The sequence below is a fragment of the Lichenostomus cassidix genome, unplaced genomic scaffold, assembly GCF_008360975.1.
Source record: "Lichenostomus cassidix isolate B80296 unplaced genomic scaffold, HeHo_3.0 HiC_scaffold_38, whole genome shotgun sequence".
In the NCBI taxonomy this organism is placed as follows: domain Eukaryota; kingdom Metazoa; phylum Chordata; class Aves; order Passeriformes; family Meliphagidae; genus Lichenostomus; species Lichenostomus cassidix.
Window position 1 is genome coordinate 184,415 of NW_028147440.1, and position 21,882 is coordinate 206,296.

The 21,882-nt window shown below is 39.6% G+C and overlaps 1 protein-coding gene across 1 annotated transcript in view; it reads right to left on the reverse strand.

Moving 5' to 3' along the window:
• Window positions 1-21,882, reverse strand: part of PPP1R12C (protein phosphatase 1 regulatory subunit 12C) — a 33,089-nt gene that overhangs the window by 4,571 nt on the left and 6,636 nt on the right. Inside the window, exons 4-15 of the mRNA XM_085045385.1 lie at window positions 21,099-21,258; window positions 18,743-18,887; window positions 16,382-16,456; window positions 14,017-14,106; window positions 10,074-10,268; window positions 9,923-9,969; window positions 9,739-9,786; window positions 8,025-8,115; window positions 6,273-6,380; window positions 3,693-3,736; window positions 1,931-1,988; window positions 296-400 (exon numbers count right to left, since the gene is read on the reverse strand). Coding sequence (XP_084901511.1) covers window positions 296-400; window positions 1,931-1,988; window positions 3,693-3,736; window positions 6,273-6,380; window positions 8,025-8,115; window positions 9,739-9,786; window positions 9,923-9,969; window positions 10,074-10,268; window positions 14,017-14,106; window positions 16,382-16,456; window positions 18,743-18,887; window positions 21,099-21,258 — 1,166 coding nt within the window. The remainder of the gene's footprint in view (window positions 1-295; window positions 401-1,930; window positions 1,989-3,692; window positions 3,737-6,272; window positions 6,381-8,024; window positions 8,116-9,738; window positions 9,787-9,922; window positions 9,970-10,073; window positions 10,269-14,016; window positions 14,107-16,381; window positions 16,457-18,742; window positions 18,888-21,098; window positions 21,259-21,882) is intronic.

Sequence of the window (21,882 nt, forward strand, 5' to 3'; positions counted from 1 at the left end):
TAACCAAGCGATAACAGATTGATAACCGATCAATCCCCGATCAATACCTCACCAATAAGTCACCAATAACCGACCAACAACCGATCAATACCTGATCAATACCCAATCAATAACTGATCAATAACTGATCAATACGGATCAATAACTGACCTGGGTCAGTCTCTCCAGCTCCAGCCTGCTTTGGCTCAAAGCCAATCAATACCCAATCGATAACCAATCAATACCCCATCAATACCCGATCAATAATCGATCAATAATCAATCAATACCCGATCAATAACTGATCAATACCCGACCTGGGTCAGCCTCTCGAGCTCCAGCCTGCTTTGGCTCAAAGCCAATTCTGCTTCCTGCAGTTTTTCCCGAATTTTCTCATTTTCCACCCAAAGATCCTGAAAAAGCTGAAAGGAAAAGGAGGTTTTGGGTTTGACCAAAAGCACTGAAATTTGACCCAAAATTTGAACCAAAATTCCCCAAATTTGACCCAAAATTTGAACCAAAATTTCCCAAAATTTGGGCTAAAATATGGCAAAAAATTCCCCAAATTTGACCCAAAATTTGAACCAAAATCACCTGCATTTGTCCCAAAATTTGGCCAAAAATTCCCCAAATTTGGCCCAAAATTTGAGCTAAAATCACCTGAATTTGGCCCAAAATTCCCCAAAATTTGAACCAAAATTTGGCCCAAAATTCCCCAAATTTGACTCAAAATTTGGCCCAAAATTCTCCAAATTTGGCCCAAAATTTGAACCAAAATCACCTGAATTTGAACCAAAATTTGAACCAAAATCAACCTGAATTTGAACCAAAATTTGACCCAAAATTCCCCAAATTTGGCCCAAAATTTGGCCCAAAATCACCTTTGGGTTGGCAAAATTCCCAAATTTCACCCAAAATTTGGTGCAAAATCATCACAAATTGGACCAAAATCACCCAAATTTGGTTCAAAAATTTGGCCCAAAATTACCCAAATCTGACCAAAATTACCCCAAATTAGACCCAAAATTTGGCCAAAAATTCCCCAAATTTGGCCCAAAATCCTCAAATTAGACTCAAAACCCCCAAATTTAACCCCAAAATCACTGAATTTTGACTAAAAATCCCCCAAATTTGACCCAAAATTTGACCCAAAATCCCAGAAATTTGGCACAAAATTTGTCCCAAAAATCCCCTAAGTTGGACACAAAATTTTGCCAAAAATTCTCAAAATTTGACCCAAAATCTCCCAAATTTGCCCCAAAATCACCCCAAATTTGGCCCAAAATCCTCAAAATTTGCCCCAAAATTTGCCCAAAATCACCCCAAATTTTGGTCAAAAATTTCCCAAATTTATCTCAAAGTCACCCCAAATTGGACCCAAATTTTGGCCAAAAAATCCTCAAATTTGCCCCAAAATTTCCCCAAATTTGCCCTGAAATGCCAAAATTTTCCCAAAATCCCCAAATTTGTCCCAAAAATCCTCCAAATATGACCCAAAATTTGGGAAAAAATCCTCAAATTTGCCCCAAAATCCCCAAATTTTCCCCAAAATATCCCAAATTTGACCCAAAATCCTCGAAATTCGACCCAAAATTTGCCCCAAAATCACCCCAAATTTTGGTCTAAAATTTCCAAAATTTATCTCAAAGTCATCCCATATTAGGCCCAAAATTTGGCCAAAATCCCCCAAATTTTGTCCCAAAATTACCCCAAATTTGTCCCAAAAATCCCCCAAATTACACCCAAAATTTGGCCAAAAATCCCCAAAATTTGTCCCAAAAATCTCCTGAATTTGTCCCAAAATTTGGCAAAAAATCCCCAAATTTGCCCCAAAAATCCCCAAAATTTGCCCTGAAATGCCCCAAATTTTCCCCAAAATAACCCAAAGTTCCCCAAATCTCCCGAATTTTCCCCAAATCTCCCGAATTTCCCCCAAATCCCGAATTTCCCACCTGCTGATAGTCGAAGGTCGGAGAGGTTGGGAAACCATTGGGGGGGGGAGGGGCAGAGCTGGGGGAGGGGAGAAGCCAGAGTCAACCAAAATCAGCCAAAATTACCCCAAAAGTAGCCAAAAGTAGCCAAAATTACCCCAAAATCACCCAGAATTAGCCCAAATTATCCCAAAATTAGCCCAAATTACCCAAAATTACCCCCCAAAGTAGCCAAAATCAGCCAAAATCACCCAAAATTAGCCAAAATTAGCCAAAATTTATCCAAAATCATGCAAAATTGTCCAAAATTATCCAAAATTAGCCAAAATTACCCCAAAATTAGCCAAAATTATCTCAAAATTAGCCAAAATTATCCCAAAATTAGCCAAAATTAATCCAAAATCATCCAAAATTGTCCAAAATTATCCAAAATCACCCAAAATTACCCCTAAAGTAGCCAAAATTATCCCAAAATTAGCCAAAATTATCCCAAAATTACCCAAAATTATCCCAGATTATCCCAAAATCACCCAAAATCACCCAAAATTATCCCAAATTATCCCAAAATTAGCCAAAATTAGACAAAATGATCCAAAATTATCCCAAAATCACCCCAAAATTACCCAAAATTATCCAAAATTACCCCAAAATTAGCCAAAATTATCCCAAATTTATCCCAAATTATCCCAAAATTATCCCAAAATTACCCAAAATTATCCAAAATGTCCCAAAATTATCCCAAAATAACCCAAAATTTTCCCAAAATTAGACAAAATGATCCAAAATTATCCCAAAATCACCCAAAATTACACCAAAATTACCCAAAATTAGACAAAATTATCCCAAATTTATCCGAAATTATCCCAAAATTAGCATAGAAACTCCGAAATTACCCAAAATCACCCCAAAATTACCCCAAAATCACCAAAAATCTCCAAAAATTACCCAAAAATGATCCCAAATTATTCCAAAGTTAGCCAAAATTATCCCAAAATTACCCAAAATTAGCCAAAATTATCCAAAATTATCCAAAATTATCCCAAAATTATCCAAAATTACCCAAAATTATCCAAAATCATCCCAAAATAACCCAAAATTTTCCCAAAATTACCCAAAATTTTCTCAAAATTACCCAAAATCACCTCAGAATCACCCAAAATTATCCCAAATTACCCAAAATCACCCCAAGATTATCAAAACTCCAAAATTTGCCAAAAATTACCCCAAAATCGTCCAAAATTATCATAGAAAATCACCCAAAATCACCCAAAATCACCCAAAATCACCCAAAATTATCCAAAATTATTCAAAATGACCCAAAGTTATCATGGAAACTCCAAAATCACCCAAAATTATCCAAAATCACCCCAAAATCTCCCAAAATCAGTCAAAATTATCCCAAAATTACCCCAAAATCAGCCCAGGAACCCCAAAATCACCCAAAATCTCCCAAAATCACCCCAAAATGACCCAAAATTACCCCAAAATTACCCAAAATCATCCCAAAATTGGCCAAAATCACCCAAAATTATCATAGAAACCCCAAAATCACCCCAAATCTCCAGAAATTACCCAAAATTAGCCCAAAATTGCCCAAAATGATCCCAAAATAACCCAAAACTATCAGAAGAACCCCAAAATTTGCCCAAATTCCTCCCAAATTCTCCCCAAATCACCTCAAAATCTCCCCAAAATTTGCCCAAAATTCCCCAAATTTCCCCAAATTCTCCCCAAATTCCCCAAATTTTCCCCAAATTTCCCCAAAATTCCCCAAAATCCCTACCTGGGTGGGGGAGGGGCATCCTCACTCCCTTTGCTCTCAGAGCCCTGAGGGGGAGGGGAGAGAATGAGACCCAAAAACACCCAAAATTACCCCAAAAAACTCACCAAAAACTGCCCAAAATAATCCCAAAATAGCTCCCAAAAATCCCCAAAATATCTCCTGAAAATCCAAAAAAAAATCTCCCAAAAAATCTCCCAAAAATCCCCAAAAAATCCGAAAAAAAAAAACCCAAAAAGTCCAAAAAAAACTCCAAAAAATCTCCCAAAAACTCTCCCAAAAATCCCAAAAAAATCCCAAAATTCCCCCAAAAAACTCACCAAAAACTGCCCAAAATAATCCTAAAATAGCTCCCAAAAATAAAAAAAAAAAACCCAAAAAATCTCCCAAAAAATTACAAAAAATCTCCAAAAAATCCCCAAAATATCTCCCCAAAATCCCCAAAAAATCCGAAAAAAAACCCCCAAAAAGTCCAAAAAAATTCCAAAAAATCTCCCAAAAATCCCCCAAAAAATCCCAAAAAAATCCCAAAATTCCCCCAAAAAACTCACCAAAAACTGCCCAAAAAATCTCCCAAAAATCCCCCAAAAATCCCCAAAAAAGTCTCCCCAAAAAAAAAAATCCCAAAAAATCTCCCAAAAATCCCAAAAAAACTCTCAAAAACCCTCAAAAAAATCCCCCCAAAAATCCCAAAAAAATCTCCCAAAAATCCCCAAAAAATCTCCCAAAAAAGCCCCAAAAAACCCCAAAAATCTCCCAAAAATCCCAAAAAAATCCTCAAAAACCCCCAAAATCTCCCCAAATAATCTCCCAAAAAATCGCAAAAAAACCCCCAAAAATCCCAAAAAATCTCCCAAAAAACCCAAAATATCTTCCCAAAAAAACCCCAAAAAATCTCCCAAAAAATCCCCCAAAAATACCTCCAAAAAAAGCCCCAAAAATTTCCCCAAAAAGCCGAAAAAAACCCCAAAATTCCCCCGAAAAACCCCAAAAAATCTCCCAAAAAAACTCCCAAGAAAACCCAAAAAAACCCTCAAAATCTCCCCCAAAAAAACCCCAAAATCCCTAAAAAAATCTCCAAAAAAATCCCCAAAAAAACCCCAAAAAACTCCCAAAAACTCCCAAAATTATCCCAAAATACCTCAAAAAAACCCTAAAAAAATTTCCCCAAAAATACCTAAAATTCCCCCCAAAAAACCCAAAAAATTCACCAAAAAAAACCCCCAAAATTCCCCCAAAAAACCCTAAAAAATCTCCCAGATTCTCCCCAAAAAAACCCCAAAAAATCTTCCCAAAAACCCCAAAATCTCCCCCAAAAAACCTTCCAAATCCCTCAAAAAAACCCCCAAAAAATCTCCCAAAATCTCCCCAAAAAACCCCAAAATTCCCCCAAAAAATCTTCCCAAAAACCCCAAAAAATCTCCCAAAATTCCTCAAAATTACCCCAAAAAAATCTTCCCAAAAACCCCAAAAAATCCCCAAAAAATCCCCAAAAAATCTCCCAAAATCTCCCCCAAAAACCCCAAAATTACCCCAAAAAAAATCTTCCCAAAAACCCCAAAAAATCCCCAAAAAAATCTTCCCAAAAACCCCAAAAAATCCCCAAAAAATCTCCCAAAATTCCTCAAAATTACCCCAAAAAAATCTTCCCAAAAACCCCAAAAAATCCCCAAAAAATCTCCCAAAATTCCTCAAAAACCCCAAAATTACCCCCAAAAAATCTTCCTAAAAACCCCAAAAAATCCCCAAAAAACCCCAAAATTCCCCCAAAAATCTTCCCAAAAACCCCAAAAATTCTCCAAAAAATCTCCAAAAAACCCCAAAAATCTTCCAAACCCCTCAATGTTCCTCAAAACCCTAAAATTCTACCCCAAAAGTCTTCCCAAAAACCCCAAAAAATCTCCCAAAATCCCCAAAAAAAATCTTCCCAAAAACCCCAAAAAATCTTCCCAAAAAATCTCCCAAAATTCCTCAAAATTACCCCAAAAAAATCTTCCAAAAAACCCCAAAAAATCCCCAAAAAATCCCAAAATTACCCCAAAAAAATCTTCCCAAAAACCCCCAAAAATCCCCAAAAAATCTCCCAAAAAACCCCAAAATTACCCCAAAAAAATCTTCCCAAAAACCCCAAAAAATCCCCAAAAATCCCCAAAAAATCTCCCAAAATCTTCCCAAAAAACCCCAAAATTCCCCCAAAAAAATCTTCCCAAAAACCCCAAAAAATCTCCCAAAAAAATCTTCCCAAAAACCCTAAAAAATCCTCAAAAAACCCCAAAATTATCCCAAAAAAATCTTCCCAAAAACCCCAAAAAACCCCCAAAAAACCCCAAAATTACCCCAAAAAAATCTTCCCAAAACTCAAAAAATCCCTAAAATCCCCAAATCTCCCAAAAATCTCCCCAAAACCCTAATTACCCCAAAATCTTCCCAAAACCCCAGAAAATCCCCAAAATCTCCCAAAAACCCCAAAAAATCCCCAAAAATCCCCAAAATTACCCCAAAAAATCTTCCCAAAAACCCCAAAAAATCCCCAAAAAACCCCAAAAAATCCCCAAAAACCCCAAAATCCCCCAAATCTCTCACCGGTTTCTCTCTCCTCCCCTCGTCTCTGATTGGCTGCTCCTGGCCACGCCCCTCGGCGGCTCGGCCAATCCCCTGCTCGGCCGCGCGCAGCTCCGTCAACGTCACTCCCTGGGCGGGGCCAAGGCCGCGGCGGTCACGTGGGGTCAGTTTGGGGAAATTTGGGGAAATTTTGGGGAAATTTTGGGTCTTTTTGGGTCATTTTTGGGCCGTTTTGGGGATAATTTTTGGGTAATTTTTTTTGTAATTTTGGGGTAATTTTTGGGTCCTTTTAAAGTCATTTTTGGGTCTTTTTAAAGTCATTTTTGGGTCTTTTTTGGGTCATTTTTGGGATGATTTTTGGGTAATTTTGAGGTAATTTTTGGGGCCATTTTTGTGACTTTTTTGGGTCCCTTTGGGGTCTTTTTTGGGTCATTTTTGGTCATTTTGGGCCATTTTTGGGATTATTTTTGGGTCTTTTTAAGTCACTTCTGCGTCTTTTTTGGGGTAATTTTTGGGATGATTTTTGGGTCACTTTTGGGATAATTTTAGGGTTAATTTTGGGTCACTTTTGGGGTCATTTTTGGGCTAATTTTTAGGTCATTTTGGGGTCATTTCTGAGGTCATTTTCGGCCATTTTTGGGTCACTTTGGGGTCATTTTTGGGGCCACTTTTGGGGTAATTTTCAGCTATTTTTGGGGCAATTTTGGGGTAATTTCAGTTGATTTTGGCTATTTTTGGGGTAATTTCGGGTGATTTCAGTTGATTTTGGGGTGATTTTGGGTCGATTTCGGGTGATTTCAGGTAATTTTGGCTGATTTGGGGACATTTTTGGGGTAATTTCAGCTGATTTTGGCTATTTTTGGGTTGATTTCGGGTGATTTCAGGTGATTTTGGGGTGATTTTGGTCAATTTTGGGGTAATTTGGGGTGATTTTGGCAGTTTTTGGGTTGATTTTGGTCGATTTCGGGTGATTTTGGGGTATTTTTGGGGTAATTTGGGGTAATTTCAGTTGATTTTGGCTATTTTTGGGTCGATTTCGGGTGATTTCAGGGTAATTTTGGGTGATTTCAGGTGATTTTGGGGCAATTCGGGGTGATTTCAGGGTAATTTCGGGTGATTTTGGGTTGATTTCGGGTGATTTCAGGTGATTTTGGGGTAGTTTCGGGTAATTTTGGCTGATTTGGGGATATTTTTGGGGTAATTTCAGCTGATTTTGGTCAATTTTGGGTCAATTTTGGGCGATTTCAGGGTAATTTCGGGTGATTTCAGATGTTTTTGGGTCGATTTCGGGTGATTTCAGGTGATTTTGGGGTAATTTTGGGTGATTTTGGGTGTTTTTGGGTTGATTTCGGGTGATTTCAGGTGATTTTAGGGCAATTTGGGGTAATTTTGGCTATTTTTGGGGTAATTTCGGTTGATTTTGGTCAATTTTGGGGTAATTTCGGGTGATTTTGGCTGTTTTAGGGTCGATTTCAGATGATTTCAGGTGATTTTGGGGTAATTTCGGGTGATTTCAGGTGTTTTTGGGTCGATTTTGGGTGATTTCAGGTGATTTTGGGGTATTTTTGGGTCGATTTCGGGTGATTCTGGGGTAATTTCAGTTGATTTTGGGTGGTTTTGGGGCAATTCGGGGTGATTTCAGGGTAATTTTGGGTGATTTCGGGTGTTTTTGGGGTAATTTCGGGTGATTTCAGGTGATTTCAGGTGATTTCAGGGTAATTTCGGGTGATTTTGGCTATTTTTGGGGTAATTTTGGGTGATTTCAGGTCCCACCTGTGTTGCTCTCCTGGCCTGACGCATCAACCGACTTCTGGCTTTGCGTTGAGATTCTGATTCCTCATCCCGGGCTGGAGGCTGGAATGGTCTGGGTGGGGAAAAAATGGGAATTTGGGGAAAAAAAATTGGGATTTTGGGGAAAAAATGGGAATTTGGGGAAAAAATGGGGATTTGGGGAAAAAAAATGGGAATTTGGGGAAAAAAAATGGGAATTTGGGGAAAAAAAATGGGGATTTGGGGAAAAGAATTGGGTGTTTGGGGAAAAAAAATTGGGATTTTGGGGAAAAAAATGGGAATTTGGGGGAAAAAAATGGGAATTTGGGGGAAAATTGGGTGTTTTGGGGGAAAAAAATGGGAATTTGGTGGAAAAAATGTGATTTTGGGGAAAGAAATGGGATTTTGGGAAAAGAATTGGGTGTTTTGGGGAAAAAAAAAATGGGAATTTTGGGAGGAAAAATGGGAAATTTTTTGGGGAAAAATGGGATTTTGGGGAAAAAATGGGGATTTGGGGGAAAAAATTGGGTGTTTGGGGAAAAAAATTGGGATTTTGGGGAAAAAAATTGGGATTTTGGGGAAAAAAAATGGGATTTGGGGAAAAGAATTGGGAGTTTTGGGGAAAAAATGGGAATTTGGGGAAAAAAATAGGAATTGGGGAAAAAAAATGGGAATTTGGGGAAAAAAAATTGGGATTTTGGGAAAAAATTGGGTGTTTTGGGGAAAAAATTGGGTGTTTTGGGGAAAAAAATGGGAATTTGGGGAAAAGAATTGGGTGTTTTGGGGAAAAAAAAAAGGGATTTTGGGGGAGAAAATGGAGATTTTTCAGGGAGAAATGGGGATTTTGGGGAGAAAATTGGGTGTTTGGGGGAAAAAACGGGGATTTGGGGAAAAAAACCGGGAATTTTAGGGAAAAAATTGGGTGTTTAGGGAGAAAAAATGGGATTTTGGGGGAGAAAATTGGATTTTTTTGGGCAGAAAATGGGGATTTTGGGGAAAAAATAGGGTGTTTTGGGGAAAAAAATTGGGTGTTTTGGGGGGAAAAGTGGGATTTTGGGGGAGAAAATTTGGTTTTTTTGGGGCAGAAAATGGGGATTTATATGGGGAGGAATTGGGATTTTTGGGGGAAAATGGGGATTTTAGGGGGAAAAAAATGGGGATTTTCGGGGAAAAAAATTGGGATTTTGGAGGGGAGAAAATTTGGGGTTTAGGGAGAAAGAAAAGGAGATTTTGTGGGGAGAAAGGGGGATGTTTGGGGAAAAAAATGGGGATTTTTGGGGAAAAAAATGGGGATTTTTGGGGGAGAAAATCGATTTTTTTGGGGAAAAATGGGATTTTTGGGGGAGAAAATTGGATTTTTTTTGGGGGGGAAAATGGGCATTTGAGGAAGAATTTGGGGAATGAAAAAATTGGGGATTTTGGTGGGGAAAAATGGGATTTTTTTGGGGCAAAACCGGAGAATTTCACAGGGATCGACGAGGATTTTGGGAAAACATTAAGGTTTTTTTGGGGCAAATTGGGGAATTTTGGGAAATTCGGGATTTTTTGGGGGAATTTTGGGGTTTTTTTGGGGGAATTTTGGGGTTTTTTTGGGGGAATTTTGGGTAATTTTGGGTAATTTTTTGGGGTTTTTTTGGGGAATTTTTTGGGGTTTTTTGGGTAATTTTGGGTAATTTTTGGGGCAATTTTGGGTAATTTTTTGGGGAACTGAACTCACCTTCGCCCTTTGGGCTCCTGAGGAGCTGCGGCCGGAGTGGGGGAGGGGCTGGGGAGGGGGAGGGGCGATGACGTCATCACCACCCCATTGCGATGACGTCATCACCACCCATTCCCCCATGACGTCATCCCCATTTCCCCGATGACGTCACCACCCCCCCTCCCCGCCCCACCCCCCACCTCACCTGGGGGCTGCCGGGGTGGGGGAGGGGCGGCTGGCGGCCTCGGGAACCTGCGGGGGGGCGGGGCTCGGTCAGGGTGGGCGTGGCTTCCCCAAAAGGGGGCGTGGCTTCCCCAAACCCCGCCCACCATTCCCCAAAGGGGGCGTGGCCTCACCGTGGGCGTGTCCGGGGTGGGCGTGGCCTGCAGCCGGGGCGAGGAGGCGGAGCGGCGCACGGTGGGCGTGGCCTGGGCGGTTGGCCACGCCCCCAGCGAGCCCGAGCGGCACAGGGCGGGGGGAAGGGGGCGTGGCCTGGGCGGAGCTCCGCCCACCGCACCATATGGGGAGGGAGGGGAGGAGCCTCGGCGGGGGAGGGGGAGGGGGAGGGGCCGGGGGGGGAGGGGCGGAGGGGGGGGCTGGGAGAGAGAGAGAGAGAAATTGGGGATTTTCAGCCCAAAATTCACGTTTTTCACCCCAAAATTCAGGTTTTTTCACCCCAAAAGTCGCTTTTTCTAACCCCCAGAATTTCGATTTTTCCCACCCCAAAATTCACTTTTTCCACCCTGAAATTCACTTTTTTCACCCCAAAATCCACTTTTTTTCCACCCCGAAATTCCCAGTTTTCACCCCAAAATTCCAATTTTTTCCCCCAAAATTCCGACTTTTTCCACCCCGAAATTCCCATTTTTCACCCTGAAATTCCCACTTTTCCACCCCAAAATTCACTTTTTTCACTCCGAAATCCCAATTTCCTCCCCCAAAATCCCAATCTTTTTCCCTCCCAAAATCCCCATTTCTTTGTCCCAAAAATCCCACTTTTCCCCCCGAAATTCTCAATTTTTCCCTCCCAAATTCCCATTTTTTTACCCCAAAATTCCCATTTTTCCCCCACAAAGTCCCAATTTTTCCCCCAAGAACCCAAATTTTTCTCCCCAAAAATCCCAATTTTCCTTCCCCCAAAATCCCCAAATTTCCCCCCAAAAATCCCAAGTTTTCCCTTAAAAATCCCAATTTTCCCCCAAAAACCTTCAAAAAATCCCAATTCCAAAACCCCCAAATTTCCCCCAAAAATCTCAATTTTTCCCCAAAAAATCCCGATTTTCCCCCAAAAATCCCAAATTCCCCATTTTCTCCCCAAAATTTCCAAATTTTCCCCAAAAAATGCCCAAAAAATCCCAAATTTTCCCCCAAAAATCCCAATTTTGTCCCCAAAACATCCAAATTTCCCCAATTTTTTCCTGAATTTCCATTTTCCCCCTTAAAATCCCAAATTTCAAAATCCCAAATTTTCTCAAAAACTTCAAATTTTCCCTCAAATCCCAAATTTTCCTAATTTTTTCCCAAAATCCCAAATTTTCCCAAAATCCCAAATTTTTCTCTAAATTTTCAAAATCCCCAAAATATCCCAAATTTTTCCCCAAAATACCCAAAAAATCCCAAATTTTCCCCCAAAAACCCCAAATTTTCCCCAAAAAATCCCAAATTTCCCCCAAAAATCCCCAAAAAATCCCAAATTTTCCCCAAAAATCCCAAAAAAATCCCAAATTTTCCCCAAAAAAATCCCAAAAATCCCCCTAAAAATCCCAAATTTTCCCCAAAAAATCCCAAATTGCCCCAAATTTGGGATCGCTCACCCTCCTGCCCCTCCCCCTCGCTGTCGCTCTCCGCCCCTCCCCCACTGTGGCCGGGCGGGGGGAGGGGCGGCGGGAATCGCCCAACCCCCACCCTGTCCAGCGCCTGAGCCTGGAGGGCGAGAGAGAGCTTGTCCTTCGAGCTGCGGCGGGACACGGAGCTTCTGGGGAGAAAAAAGGGGATTTTGGTTAAAAAATGGAAAAAAAATGGTGATTTTGGGTGAAAAAATGGAGAAAATCGGTGAAAAAATGGAGATTTTAGGTGAAAAAATGGGGATTTTAGGGTGAAAAATGGGCCAGAAGGAGTTTGTCCTTGGAGCTGCGGCGGGACACGGAGGAGCTGGGGAGAAAAATTACAATTTTGGTTAAAAAATAATGATTTTAGAAAAAAAAATGGAGAAAATCAGTGAAAAAATGGAGAAAATCGGGCAAAAAATGGGGATTTTAGGGTTAAAAATGGGGATTTTGGGCCAAGGAGAGCTTCTCCTTGGAGCTGCGGCGGGACACGGAGGAGCTGGGGGGAAAAATGGGGATTTTGGTTAAAAAACAGAGAAAAAATGGGGAAAATCGGTGAAAAAATGGAGAAAATCGGTGAAAAAATGGAGATTTTAGGGGAAAAAATGGAGAAAAACAGGCAAAAAGTGGGGATTTGAGGGTGAAAAAAGAGAGCTTCTGGGGGGAAAAAAGGGAATTTTGCTTAAAATTTGGGGATTTGGGGAAAAAAATGGAGAAAAATGGTGAAAAAATGGAGAAAATCGGGGAAAAAATGGGGATTTTAGGTGAAAAAATGGGAATTTTAGGGTAAAAAATGGGCCAGAGAGAGTTTGTCCTTCGAGCTGCGGCGGGACACGGAGCTTCTGGGGGGAAAAAATGGGATTTTGGTTAAAATGGAGAAAAAATGGGGAAAAACGGTGAAAAAATGGAGAAAATCGGTGAAAAAATGGGGATTTTAGGGTAAAAATGGGGCAGAGAGAGCTTGTCCTTGGAGCTGCGGCGGGACACGGAGCTTCTGGGGGGAAAAAAGGGGATTTTGGTTAAAAAATGGAAAAAAAATTGTGATTTTGGGTGAAAAAATGGAGAAAATTGGTGAAAAAATGGGGATTTTAGGTGAAAAAATGGGGATTTTAGGGTAAAAAATGGGCCAGAGAGAGTTTGTCCTTGGAGCTGCGGCGGGAGACTGAGCTTCTGGGGGGAAAAAATACAATTTTGGTTAAAAATGATAATTTTAGGAAAAAAAATGGAGAAAATCGGTGAAAAAATGGAGAAAATTGGTGAAAAAATGGAGATTTTAGGGGAAAAAATGGGGATTTTGGGGTAAAAAATGGGGATTTTGGGGTTCCAAATGGCTCCAAATGGAGCTTCTGGGGGGAAAAATGGGATTTTGGTTAAAATTTGGGGATTTGGGGAAAAAAATGGAGAAAATTGGTGAAAAAATGGGAAAATGGGCAAAAATTGAGGAATTTGGAGTCAAAAATGGGGAAAATGATTGGGAGAAAAAATGGAGATTTTGGTTAAAAAATGGGGAAAAAGGGGGAAAAATGGGGATTTTAGCATAAAAATGGGTAATTTTGGGATTTTTATGGTTTTTTTGGGGCGTTTTTGGGGATTTTTGTTATTTTTTGGTGTCAATTTCAGGATTTTTGGATCAGGCTGATTTTCGAGGTTTTGTGGTGGATTTTGGGGTTAATTTTGGGTGGTTTTGGGGTTTTTTTGGGGATTTTCAGGGTGTTTTTTGGGCCAATTTTGGAGAATTTCTGTTCCATTTCAAGGTTTTTCAGATCAGGCTGATTTTGGGGTTTTTGGGTGGATTTTTGGGTCAGTTTCGGGTGATTTTTGGGGTATTTTGGGATTTTCGGGATGTTTTTTGTGTAAATTTGGGGATTTTTGGATCATGCTGGATTTCTGGGGTAATTTTGGGTGGTTTTTTTGGGTTAATTTCGGGGTTTTTTTGGGGTTTTTTGGGTATTTTTGGGTCATTTTTGGGGTTTTTTGGGTCAATTTCAGGATTTTCAGCTCAGGCTGTTTTTAGGGGTTTCTGGGGTGGATTTTTGGGGTAATTTTGGGTGTTTTAGGGGTTTTTTGGGTCATTTTTGGGGTTTTTTGGGTCAATTTCAAGGTTTTTCACCTCAGGCTGTTTTTTGGGGTTTCTGGGGTGGATTTTTGGGGTAATTTTGGGGTTTTTTGGGTAATTTTGGGTTGGTTTGGGCTGTTTTTTGGGTATTTTTGGGTCATTTTTGGGGTTTTTTGGTCAATTTCAGGGTTTTTCAGCTCAACCTGATTTTTGAGGTTTTCAGGGTGGATTTTTGGGGTATTTTGGGTGAATTTTGGGTGAATTTTGGGGTAATTTTGGGGTATTTTGGGGTATTTTGGGTTTTTTTGGGTTTTGGGTTTTTGTGTGTTTTGGGGTTTTGGGTGGTTTTTGGGTTTTTTTGGGGTTTTTGGGTGTTTTGGGTTTTTTGGGGTTTTTTGGGGTGTTTTGGGGTCTCACCGGCGGTGCTTCTCCCGCCGCGCTGCAGTTCCCATCGTGGTCCGCCGGGGGTGGGGGAGGGGCGGCGCTGAGCTCCTGCTGCCCTCGGAGCTGCAAGCGAAATTTGGGAAATTTGGGGAAATTTGGGGAAATTTGGGGTTTTTGGGGAATTTGGGGGAAATTTGGGGTTTTTGGGGAAAATTTGGGGTTCTTGGGGTGAAAATTTGGGGAAATTTTGGGTTTTTGGTGAAAATTTTGGGGTATTTTGGGGAAATTTGGGGTATTTTGGGGAATTTGGGGTATTTTGGGGTGAAAATTTGGGGTTTTGGGGGAGAAATTTGGGGTCCTAGATGTAAATTTGGGGAAATTTTGGGGTTTTTTGGGGAAAATTTGGGGTATTTTGGGGAACTTGGGGGAAATTTGGGGAGTTTTGGGGAATTTGGGGGAAATTGGGGTGAAAATTGGGGTCCTAGAGGGGAAATTTGGGAAGATTTTGGGGTTTTTTGGGGAAATTTGGGAAATTTTGGGAAAGTTTTGGGGAAATTTGGGCGAAATTTGGGAAGATTTGGGGGAATTTGGGGGAAATTTTGAGGAAATTTGGAGGAAATTTGGGAAATTTGGGGAAAATTTGGGGAAATTTGGGAAATTTTGGGGAGAATTTGGAGAAAATTTGGGGAAATTTGAGGAATTCAGGGAAATTTGGGGTAATTTGGGGAAATTTGGGGTTCTTGGGTGAAAATTTGGGGATTTTGGGGGAGAAATTTGGGAAAATTTGTGGAATTTGGGGGAAATTTGGGGTATTTTGGGGGAAATTTGGGGGTTATTTTTGGGGAAAATTTGGGGTTTTGGGGGAGAAATTTGGGGTCCTAGGAGGTGAAATTTGGGGAATTTGGGGATAATTTGGGGAATTTGGGGAAATTTGGGGGATCTTTGGGTGAAAATCTGGGGTCCTGGAGGGGAAATTTGGGGAGTTTTGGGGAAAATTTTGACTTTTTTGGGGGAAAATTTGGGCAATTTTGGGTTTTTTTGGGGACATTTGGGGAAATTGGCGATTTTTTTGGGAAATTTGGGGTTTTTGGGGGGAAATTTGGGGTTTTTGGGGGAAATCTAGGGTCTTGGGGGTGAAATTTGGGGAAAAATTGGGGTTTTTTTTTGGGAAATTTAGGTTTTTTTGAGAATTTTGGGGTCCTAGAGAGGAAATTTGGGGGAAATTTGGGTTTTTCTGGGGAAATTTGGGGTTTTTTGGGGAAATTTTGGGGTTTTGGGGGAAATTTGAGGTCATTGGGGTGAATTTTTGGGTGAATTTTGGGGTAAATTTTGGGGTAAATTTGGGATTTTTTGGGTCTCACGTGGTTCTGCTGTCGCTGCAGTTCTGAGATGAATTTTGGGTGAATTTTGGGGTAAATTTGGGGTTTTTTTGGGGTAAATTTGGGATTTTTTCTCTCACATGGTTCTGCCGTCTCTGCAGCTCCAGAGAGGATTTGGGGTGAATTTTGGGTGATTTTTGGGGTAAATTTTGGGGTAAATTTGGGTTTTTTTCTCTCACGTGGTTCTGCTGTTGCTGCAGCTCTGAGATGAATTTTGGGTGAATTTTTGGGGTTTATTTGGAGCAGTTTTTGGGATAAATTTGGGGATTTTTTAGGTCTCACATGGTTCTGCCGTCTCTGCAGTTCCAGAGAGGATTTTGGGGTGAATTTTGGGTGAATTTTTTGGGGGTTTTTTTGGGGTAAATTTAGGATTTTTTCTCTCACATGGTTCTGCCGTCGCTGCAGTTCTGAGATGAATTTTGGGTGAATTTTTTGGGTTTTTTGGAGGTTTTTTTTGGGGTAAATTTGGGATTTTTTCTCTCACGTGGTTCTGCCGTCTCTGCAGTTCTGAGATGAATTTTTGGGGTTTTTTGGGAGCAGTTTTTGGGGTGAATTTTGGGATTTTTGGGATTTTTTCTCTCACGTGGTTCTGCCGTCTCTGCAGTTCTGAGATGAATTTTTGGGGTTTTTTGGGAGCAGTTTTTGGGGTGAATTTGGGGATTTTTGGGGTTTTTTTCTCTCACGTGGTTCTGCTGTCGCTGCAGCTCTGAGATGAATTTTTGGGTGAATTTTGGGTGAATTTTTGGGGTAAATTTGGGGATTTTTTGGGGTAAATTTTGGGATTTTTTCTCTCACGTGGTTCTGCCGTCTCTGCAGTTCCAGAGAGGATTTTGGGGTGAATTTTGGGTGAATTTTTTGGGTTTTTTTGGAGGTTTTTTTGGGGTAAATTTGGGATTTTTTCTCTCACGTGGTTCTGCCGTCTCTGCAGCTCTGAGATGAATTTTTGGGTGAATTTTTGGGGTTTTTTGGGAGCAGTTTTTGGGGTAAATTTGGGGTTTTTTTGGGATTTTTTCTCTCACGTGGTTCTGCCGTCTCTGCAGTTCTTCCAGCAAAGGCAAAGTTTCTTCATCTGCCAAGTCACAGGGGAGCTGACCCTGAAAAACCCCAAAAAAACCCAAATTCACCCCAAAAACACCCCAAAATTCACCCCAAAAATACCCCAAAATCCACCCCAAAATTCAACCTGAAAAACCCCAAAAAACCCCAAAATTTACCCTGAAAAACCCCAAAAACACCCCAAAATTCACCCCAAAAAATCCCAAATTCACCCCAAAATTCACCCTGAAACCCAAAAATCAACACTGAAACCCCAAAATTCACCCCGAAAACCCAAAAATTCACCCTGAAAAACCCCCAAAATTCACCCTAAAACCCAAACCTAAGTAAAATTCACCCCCAAAATTCACCCTGAAAAACCCCAAAATTCACCCCAAAATTCACCCCAAAAACCCTGAAATTCACCCCAAAATTCACCCTGAAATTCACTCCAAAAAAACCCAAAATTCACCCCAAAATACCCTGTAAATTCACCCCCAAAAAAACCCCAAACCCCAAAATTCACCCCAAAAACACCCAAATTCACCCCAAAAATACCCCAAAATCCACCCCAAAAACCCCAAAAATACCCGAAAATTGACCCTTAAAATCCCAAAATTCACCCTGAAAAACCCCAAAAAACCCCAAAATTCACCCCAAAAATACCCCAAAATCCACCCCAAAATTCACCCCGAAATTCACCTCAAAATTCACCCCAAAAATCCCAAAATTCATCCCAAAACCACCCCAAAATTTACCCTAAAAATACCCAAAAAACCCCAAAATTCACCCCAAAAATACCCCAAAATCCACCCTAAAATTCACTTCAAATCCACCCCAAAAACCCCCAAAATTCACCCCAAAATCCACCACAAAAAAGCCCCAAAATCCACCCTAAAAACCACCGAAAAAACCCGAAATTCACCCCAAAAAATAAAAAATAATCCCCAAAAAATCCCAAAAAATCCCAAAAACCCAAAAACTTTCTAAAATCCCCCAAAAGTCCAGAAAAAAATTCCTCAAAAAAGTTTTTAAAAATCCTCAAAAAATTTTTAAAAATCCTAAAAAATTTTTTAAAAATTTAAAAAAAAAGAAAACCAATATTTTTAAAAAAATTAAAACAAAAATTAAAAAAAAAAAATTCCCAAAAAATTAAAAAAAAATTCCAGAAAAAATGCCAAAAATCCCTAAAAATCCCAAATCACCCAAATTTCTCCCCAAACCTCTCACCACATTATTTTGGGGGCTCATGTCACAGAGATGTTCTGCCAGCAGCCTGCAGGGACCCCAGAAACCCCAAAATTCCCAAAAAAACCCTAAAAAATGCCAAAAAAATTTTTAAAACCCCCAAAAATCCCAAAAATCCCCCCAAAAGTCCAGAAAAAAATCCCCCAATAATTTGTTTAAATCCCAAAAAATTAGAAAAAAAATTTTTTAAAAATTCAAAAAAAAAAATTGAAAAAAAATTCAAAAAGAATTCAAAAAAAATCAAAAAATTCAAAAAAATTCAAAAAAATCCCAAAAAATTCCAGAAAAATCCCAAAAAATCCCCAAAAATCCCAAAAAATCCCAAAATCCCCAAATCCCCAAACCCTCACCACATTATTTTGGGGGCTCATGTCACACAGATGTTCTGCCAGCAGCCTGCAGGACCCCAAAACCCCCAAAATCCCAAAAACCCCCCAAACCCAAAAATCCAGAAAAATCCCAAAAATCCCCCAAAATCCCGAAAAATCCCCCCAAAATTTTTTAAAATAAAAAATCTGAAAAAAAAAAAAAAAAAAAAAAATCAAAAAAAAAATCCAGAAAAATTCGAAAAAATTTAAAAAAAAATCAAAAAAAATTCAAAAAAAATTCAAAAAAAATCCCAAAAAATCCCCAAAAAATCCCCAAAAAAATCCCAAAAAATTCTCAAAAAAAAATCCCCAAAAATTCCCCAAATCCCCCCAAACCTCTCACCACATTATTTTGGGGGCTCATGTCACACAGATGTTCTGCCAGCAGCCTGCAGGGACCCCAAAAACCCCAAAATTCCCAAAAAAACCCTAAAAAATGCCAAAAAAATTTTTAAAACCCCCAAAAATCCCAAAAATCCCCCCAAAAGTCCAGAAAAAAATCCCCCAATAATTTGTTTAAATCCCAAAAAATTAGAAAATCAAAATCAGAAAACATGTGAAAAATTTGAAAAAATTTGAAAAAAAATTGAAAAAAATTCGAAAAAAATTCGAAAAAAATTCGGAAAAAATTCAAAAAAATTCAAAAAAAATCCCAAAAAATTCCAGAAAAAATCCCAAAAAATCCCAAAAAATTCCAAAAAAAATCCCAAAAAATCCCAAACCTCTCACCACATTATTCTGGGGGCTCATGTCACACAGATGTTCTGCCAGCAGCCTGCAGGCTTCCTCCACCCCCCAGTGAGCTGCGGCGTGCAGAGGAGTCCAACCGTCCTTGTCCCTCACGTTGGGGTCAAAGCCTGCCGCCAGCAGCAGCCTGGGCAGCCAAAAAATGAAAAAAATTAATTATTTTGGGGGAAAAGCCTTTTTATTCGGTGAAAATCCTTTTTATTTGGTGAAAATCCCATGAATTTTGGTGAAAATCCTATTAAAAATGGCTTTGGTTTGGTGAAAATCTCATTATTTCTGTTAAAATCCTATTAATTTTGGTGAAAATCTCATTATTTCTGTTAAAATCCTATTAAAAACCTCCTTGGTTTGGTGAAAATCCCAATAATTTCATCAAAATCCTGTTAACAACACCATGGGTTTGGTGAGATCCTAATGAATTCGTTAAAATCCTATTAATTTGGTTAAAATCCCATTAATTTCATTCACAATTCTATTAATTTGGGCTCCAACCGTCCTTGTCCCTCACGTTGGGGTCAAAGCCTGCCGCCAGCAGCAGCCTGGGCAGCCAAAACATAAAATAAATTAAATTATTTTGGGGGAAAATCCTTTTTATTCGGTGAAAATCCTTTTTATTTGGGGAAAATCCCATGAATTTTGGTGAAAATATAATTATTTTTGGTGAAAATCCCACGAGAAACGGCTTTGGTTTGGCGAAAATCTCATAATTTTGGTTAAAATCCCATTAAAAACCTCCTTGGTTTGGTGAAAATCCTTTTCATTTGGTGAAAATCCTTTTTATTTGATGAAAATATCATTATTTTTGGGGAAAATCCCATTATTTTGGGGAAAATCTCATTATTTTGGGGAAAATCCCATTATTTTGGGGAAAATATCATCATTTTTGGTGAAAATCCCATTGAAAAACGGCTTTGGTTTGGTGAAAATCTCATTATTTTGGTTAAAATCCTATTAAAAACCTCCTTGGTTTGGTGAAAATCCTTTTTATTTGGTGAAAATCCTTTTTATTTGGTGAAAATCTCATTATTTTTGGCGAAAATCCCACGAAAAACGGCTTTGGTTTGGCGAAAATCTCATAATTTTGGTTAAAATCCCATTAAAAAGTGCATTGGTTTAATAAAATCCCATTAATTTTGGGGGAAAATCCCATTAAAAACCTCCTTGGTTTGGTGAAAATTTCATTAATTTCATTAAAACCCCATTGGTTTGGTGAAAATCCCATGAATTTTGGGGAAAATCTCATTATTTTGGTGAAAATCTCATTATTTTTGGTGAAAATCCCATTAATTTAGGGAAAAATCCCATTAAAAACCTCCTTGGTTTGGTGAAAATCCCAATAATTTCATCAAAATCCTGTTAATAACACCATGGGTTTGGTGAGATCCTAATGAACTCGTTAAAATCCTATTAATTTGGTTAAAATCCTATTAATTTCATTAACAATCCCATTAATTTGGACTCCACTTTTCCTCCTTTTTCACCATTTTTCCTCATTTTTCGCTCCATTTTCCCCATTTTTTCACCGATTTTTCCCATTTTTTCCTGTTTTTTTCCCCAATTTCCATGTATTTACCTCATCACCTCGATGTACCCTTTGGCTGCAGCCACCTGCAGGATCCAAACCTCCCAAAATCTCAATTTTTCCTCATTTTTTCCCCATTTTTCTCCCGTTTTTCCCCATTTTTCACTCTAATTTCACCATTTTTCCACCGATTTTCACCATTTTTTCACCGATTTTTCCCATTTTTTCCCCATTTCTCCCCAAATTTCCCCACATTTTTACCTCATCACCTCGATGTACCCTTTGGCTGCAGCCACCTGCAGAGCTTGGTGACCTCAAACCCCCAAAATGCCCCAAATTTCCCCATTTTTCCTCGTTTTTTCCCCATTTTTCGCTCTATTTTCCCCATTTTTTCACCATTTTTTCCCATTTTTTCACCATTTCTCCCCAAATTTCCCCCCCAACTGACCTCATCACCTTGATGTACCGTTTGGCAGAGCTGAGTGACCCCAAACCCCCAAAACACCCCAAATTTCCCCATTTTTCGCTCTAATTTCCCCATTTTTTCACCGATTTTCCCCATTTTTTCACCGTTTTTTCCCATCTTTTCCCATTTCCCCACGTTTTTACCTCATGACCTCGATGTAGCCCTTGGCTGCAGCCACGTGCAGAGCTGAGTGACCCCAAATTTCCCCTTTTTTCCCCATTTTTCTCCATTTCTCACCCATTTTTCGCTCTAATTTCCCCATTTTTTCACCGATTTTCCCCATTTTTTCACCGATTTTCACCATTTTTTCACCGATTTTCACCATTTTTCCCATTTCCCCACATTTTTACCTCATGACCTCGATGTAGCCCTTGGCTGCAGCCACGTGCAGCGCGCTGGCCCCGGTGGCAGGGTGGGGACAGTCGCCGAGCTCTCCTGAGTCCAACCAGCTGAGAGTGTCCTGCAGCATTCGCTGCTCCTCGGCGCCTTTGGCCACGGCAATGTCCACTCCTGGGGGGACACAGAGTGACCTCAGCTGCACCTCAGCTCCTCACAAACTTTATCCCAAATTTGCCCCAATTTTTTCTGATTTTTCCCCAAATTTTCCCCGATTTTTCACAATTTTTTCACAATTTTTCCCCGATTTTTCTCTGATTTTTCCCAATTTTTTCCCAATTTTTCTCCAATTTTCCCCCATTTTTTCTCCAATTTTTTTCCCAATTTTTCCCCAATTTTCCCCCATTTTTCCCAATTTTTCCCCAATTTTTCCCCAATTTTTCCCCATTTTTTCTCCGAATTTTCCCCAATTTTTCTCCAATTTTTCCCAATTTTTCTCCCAATTTTCCCCCATTTTTCCCAATTTTTCTCCAATTTTTCCCCAAATTTTCCCCAATTTTTCCCAATTTTTCCCAATTTTTCTCCAATTTTTTCCCAATTTTCCCCGATTTTTCCCAATTTTTTCCCAATTTTTCTCCGATTTTTCCCAATTTTTTCCCAATTTTTCTCCATTTTTTTTCCATTTTTCCCCAATTTTTCTGCATTTTTCTCCCAATTTTTCCCAATTTTTTCTCCAATTTTTCCCCAACTTTTTCCCCAAATTTTTCTCAATTTTTCCCCAATTTTTCCCCATTTTTC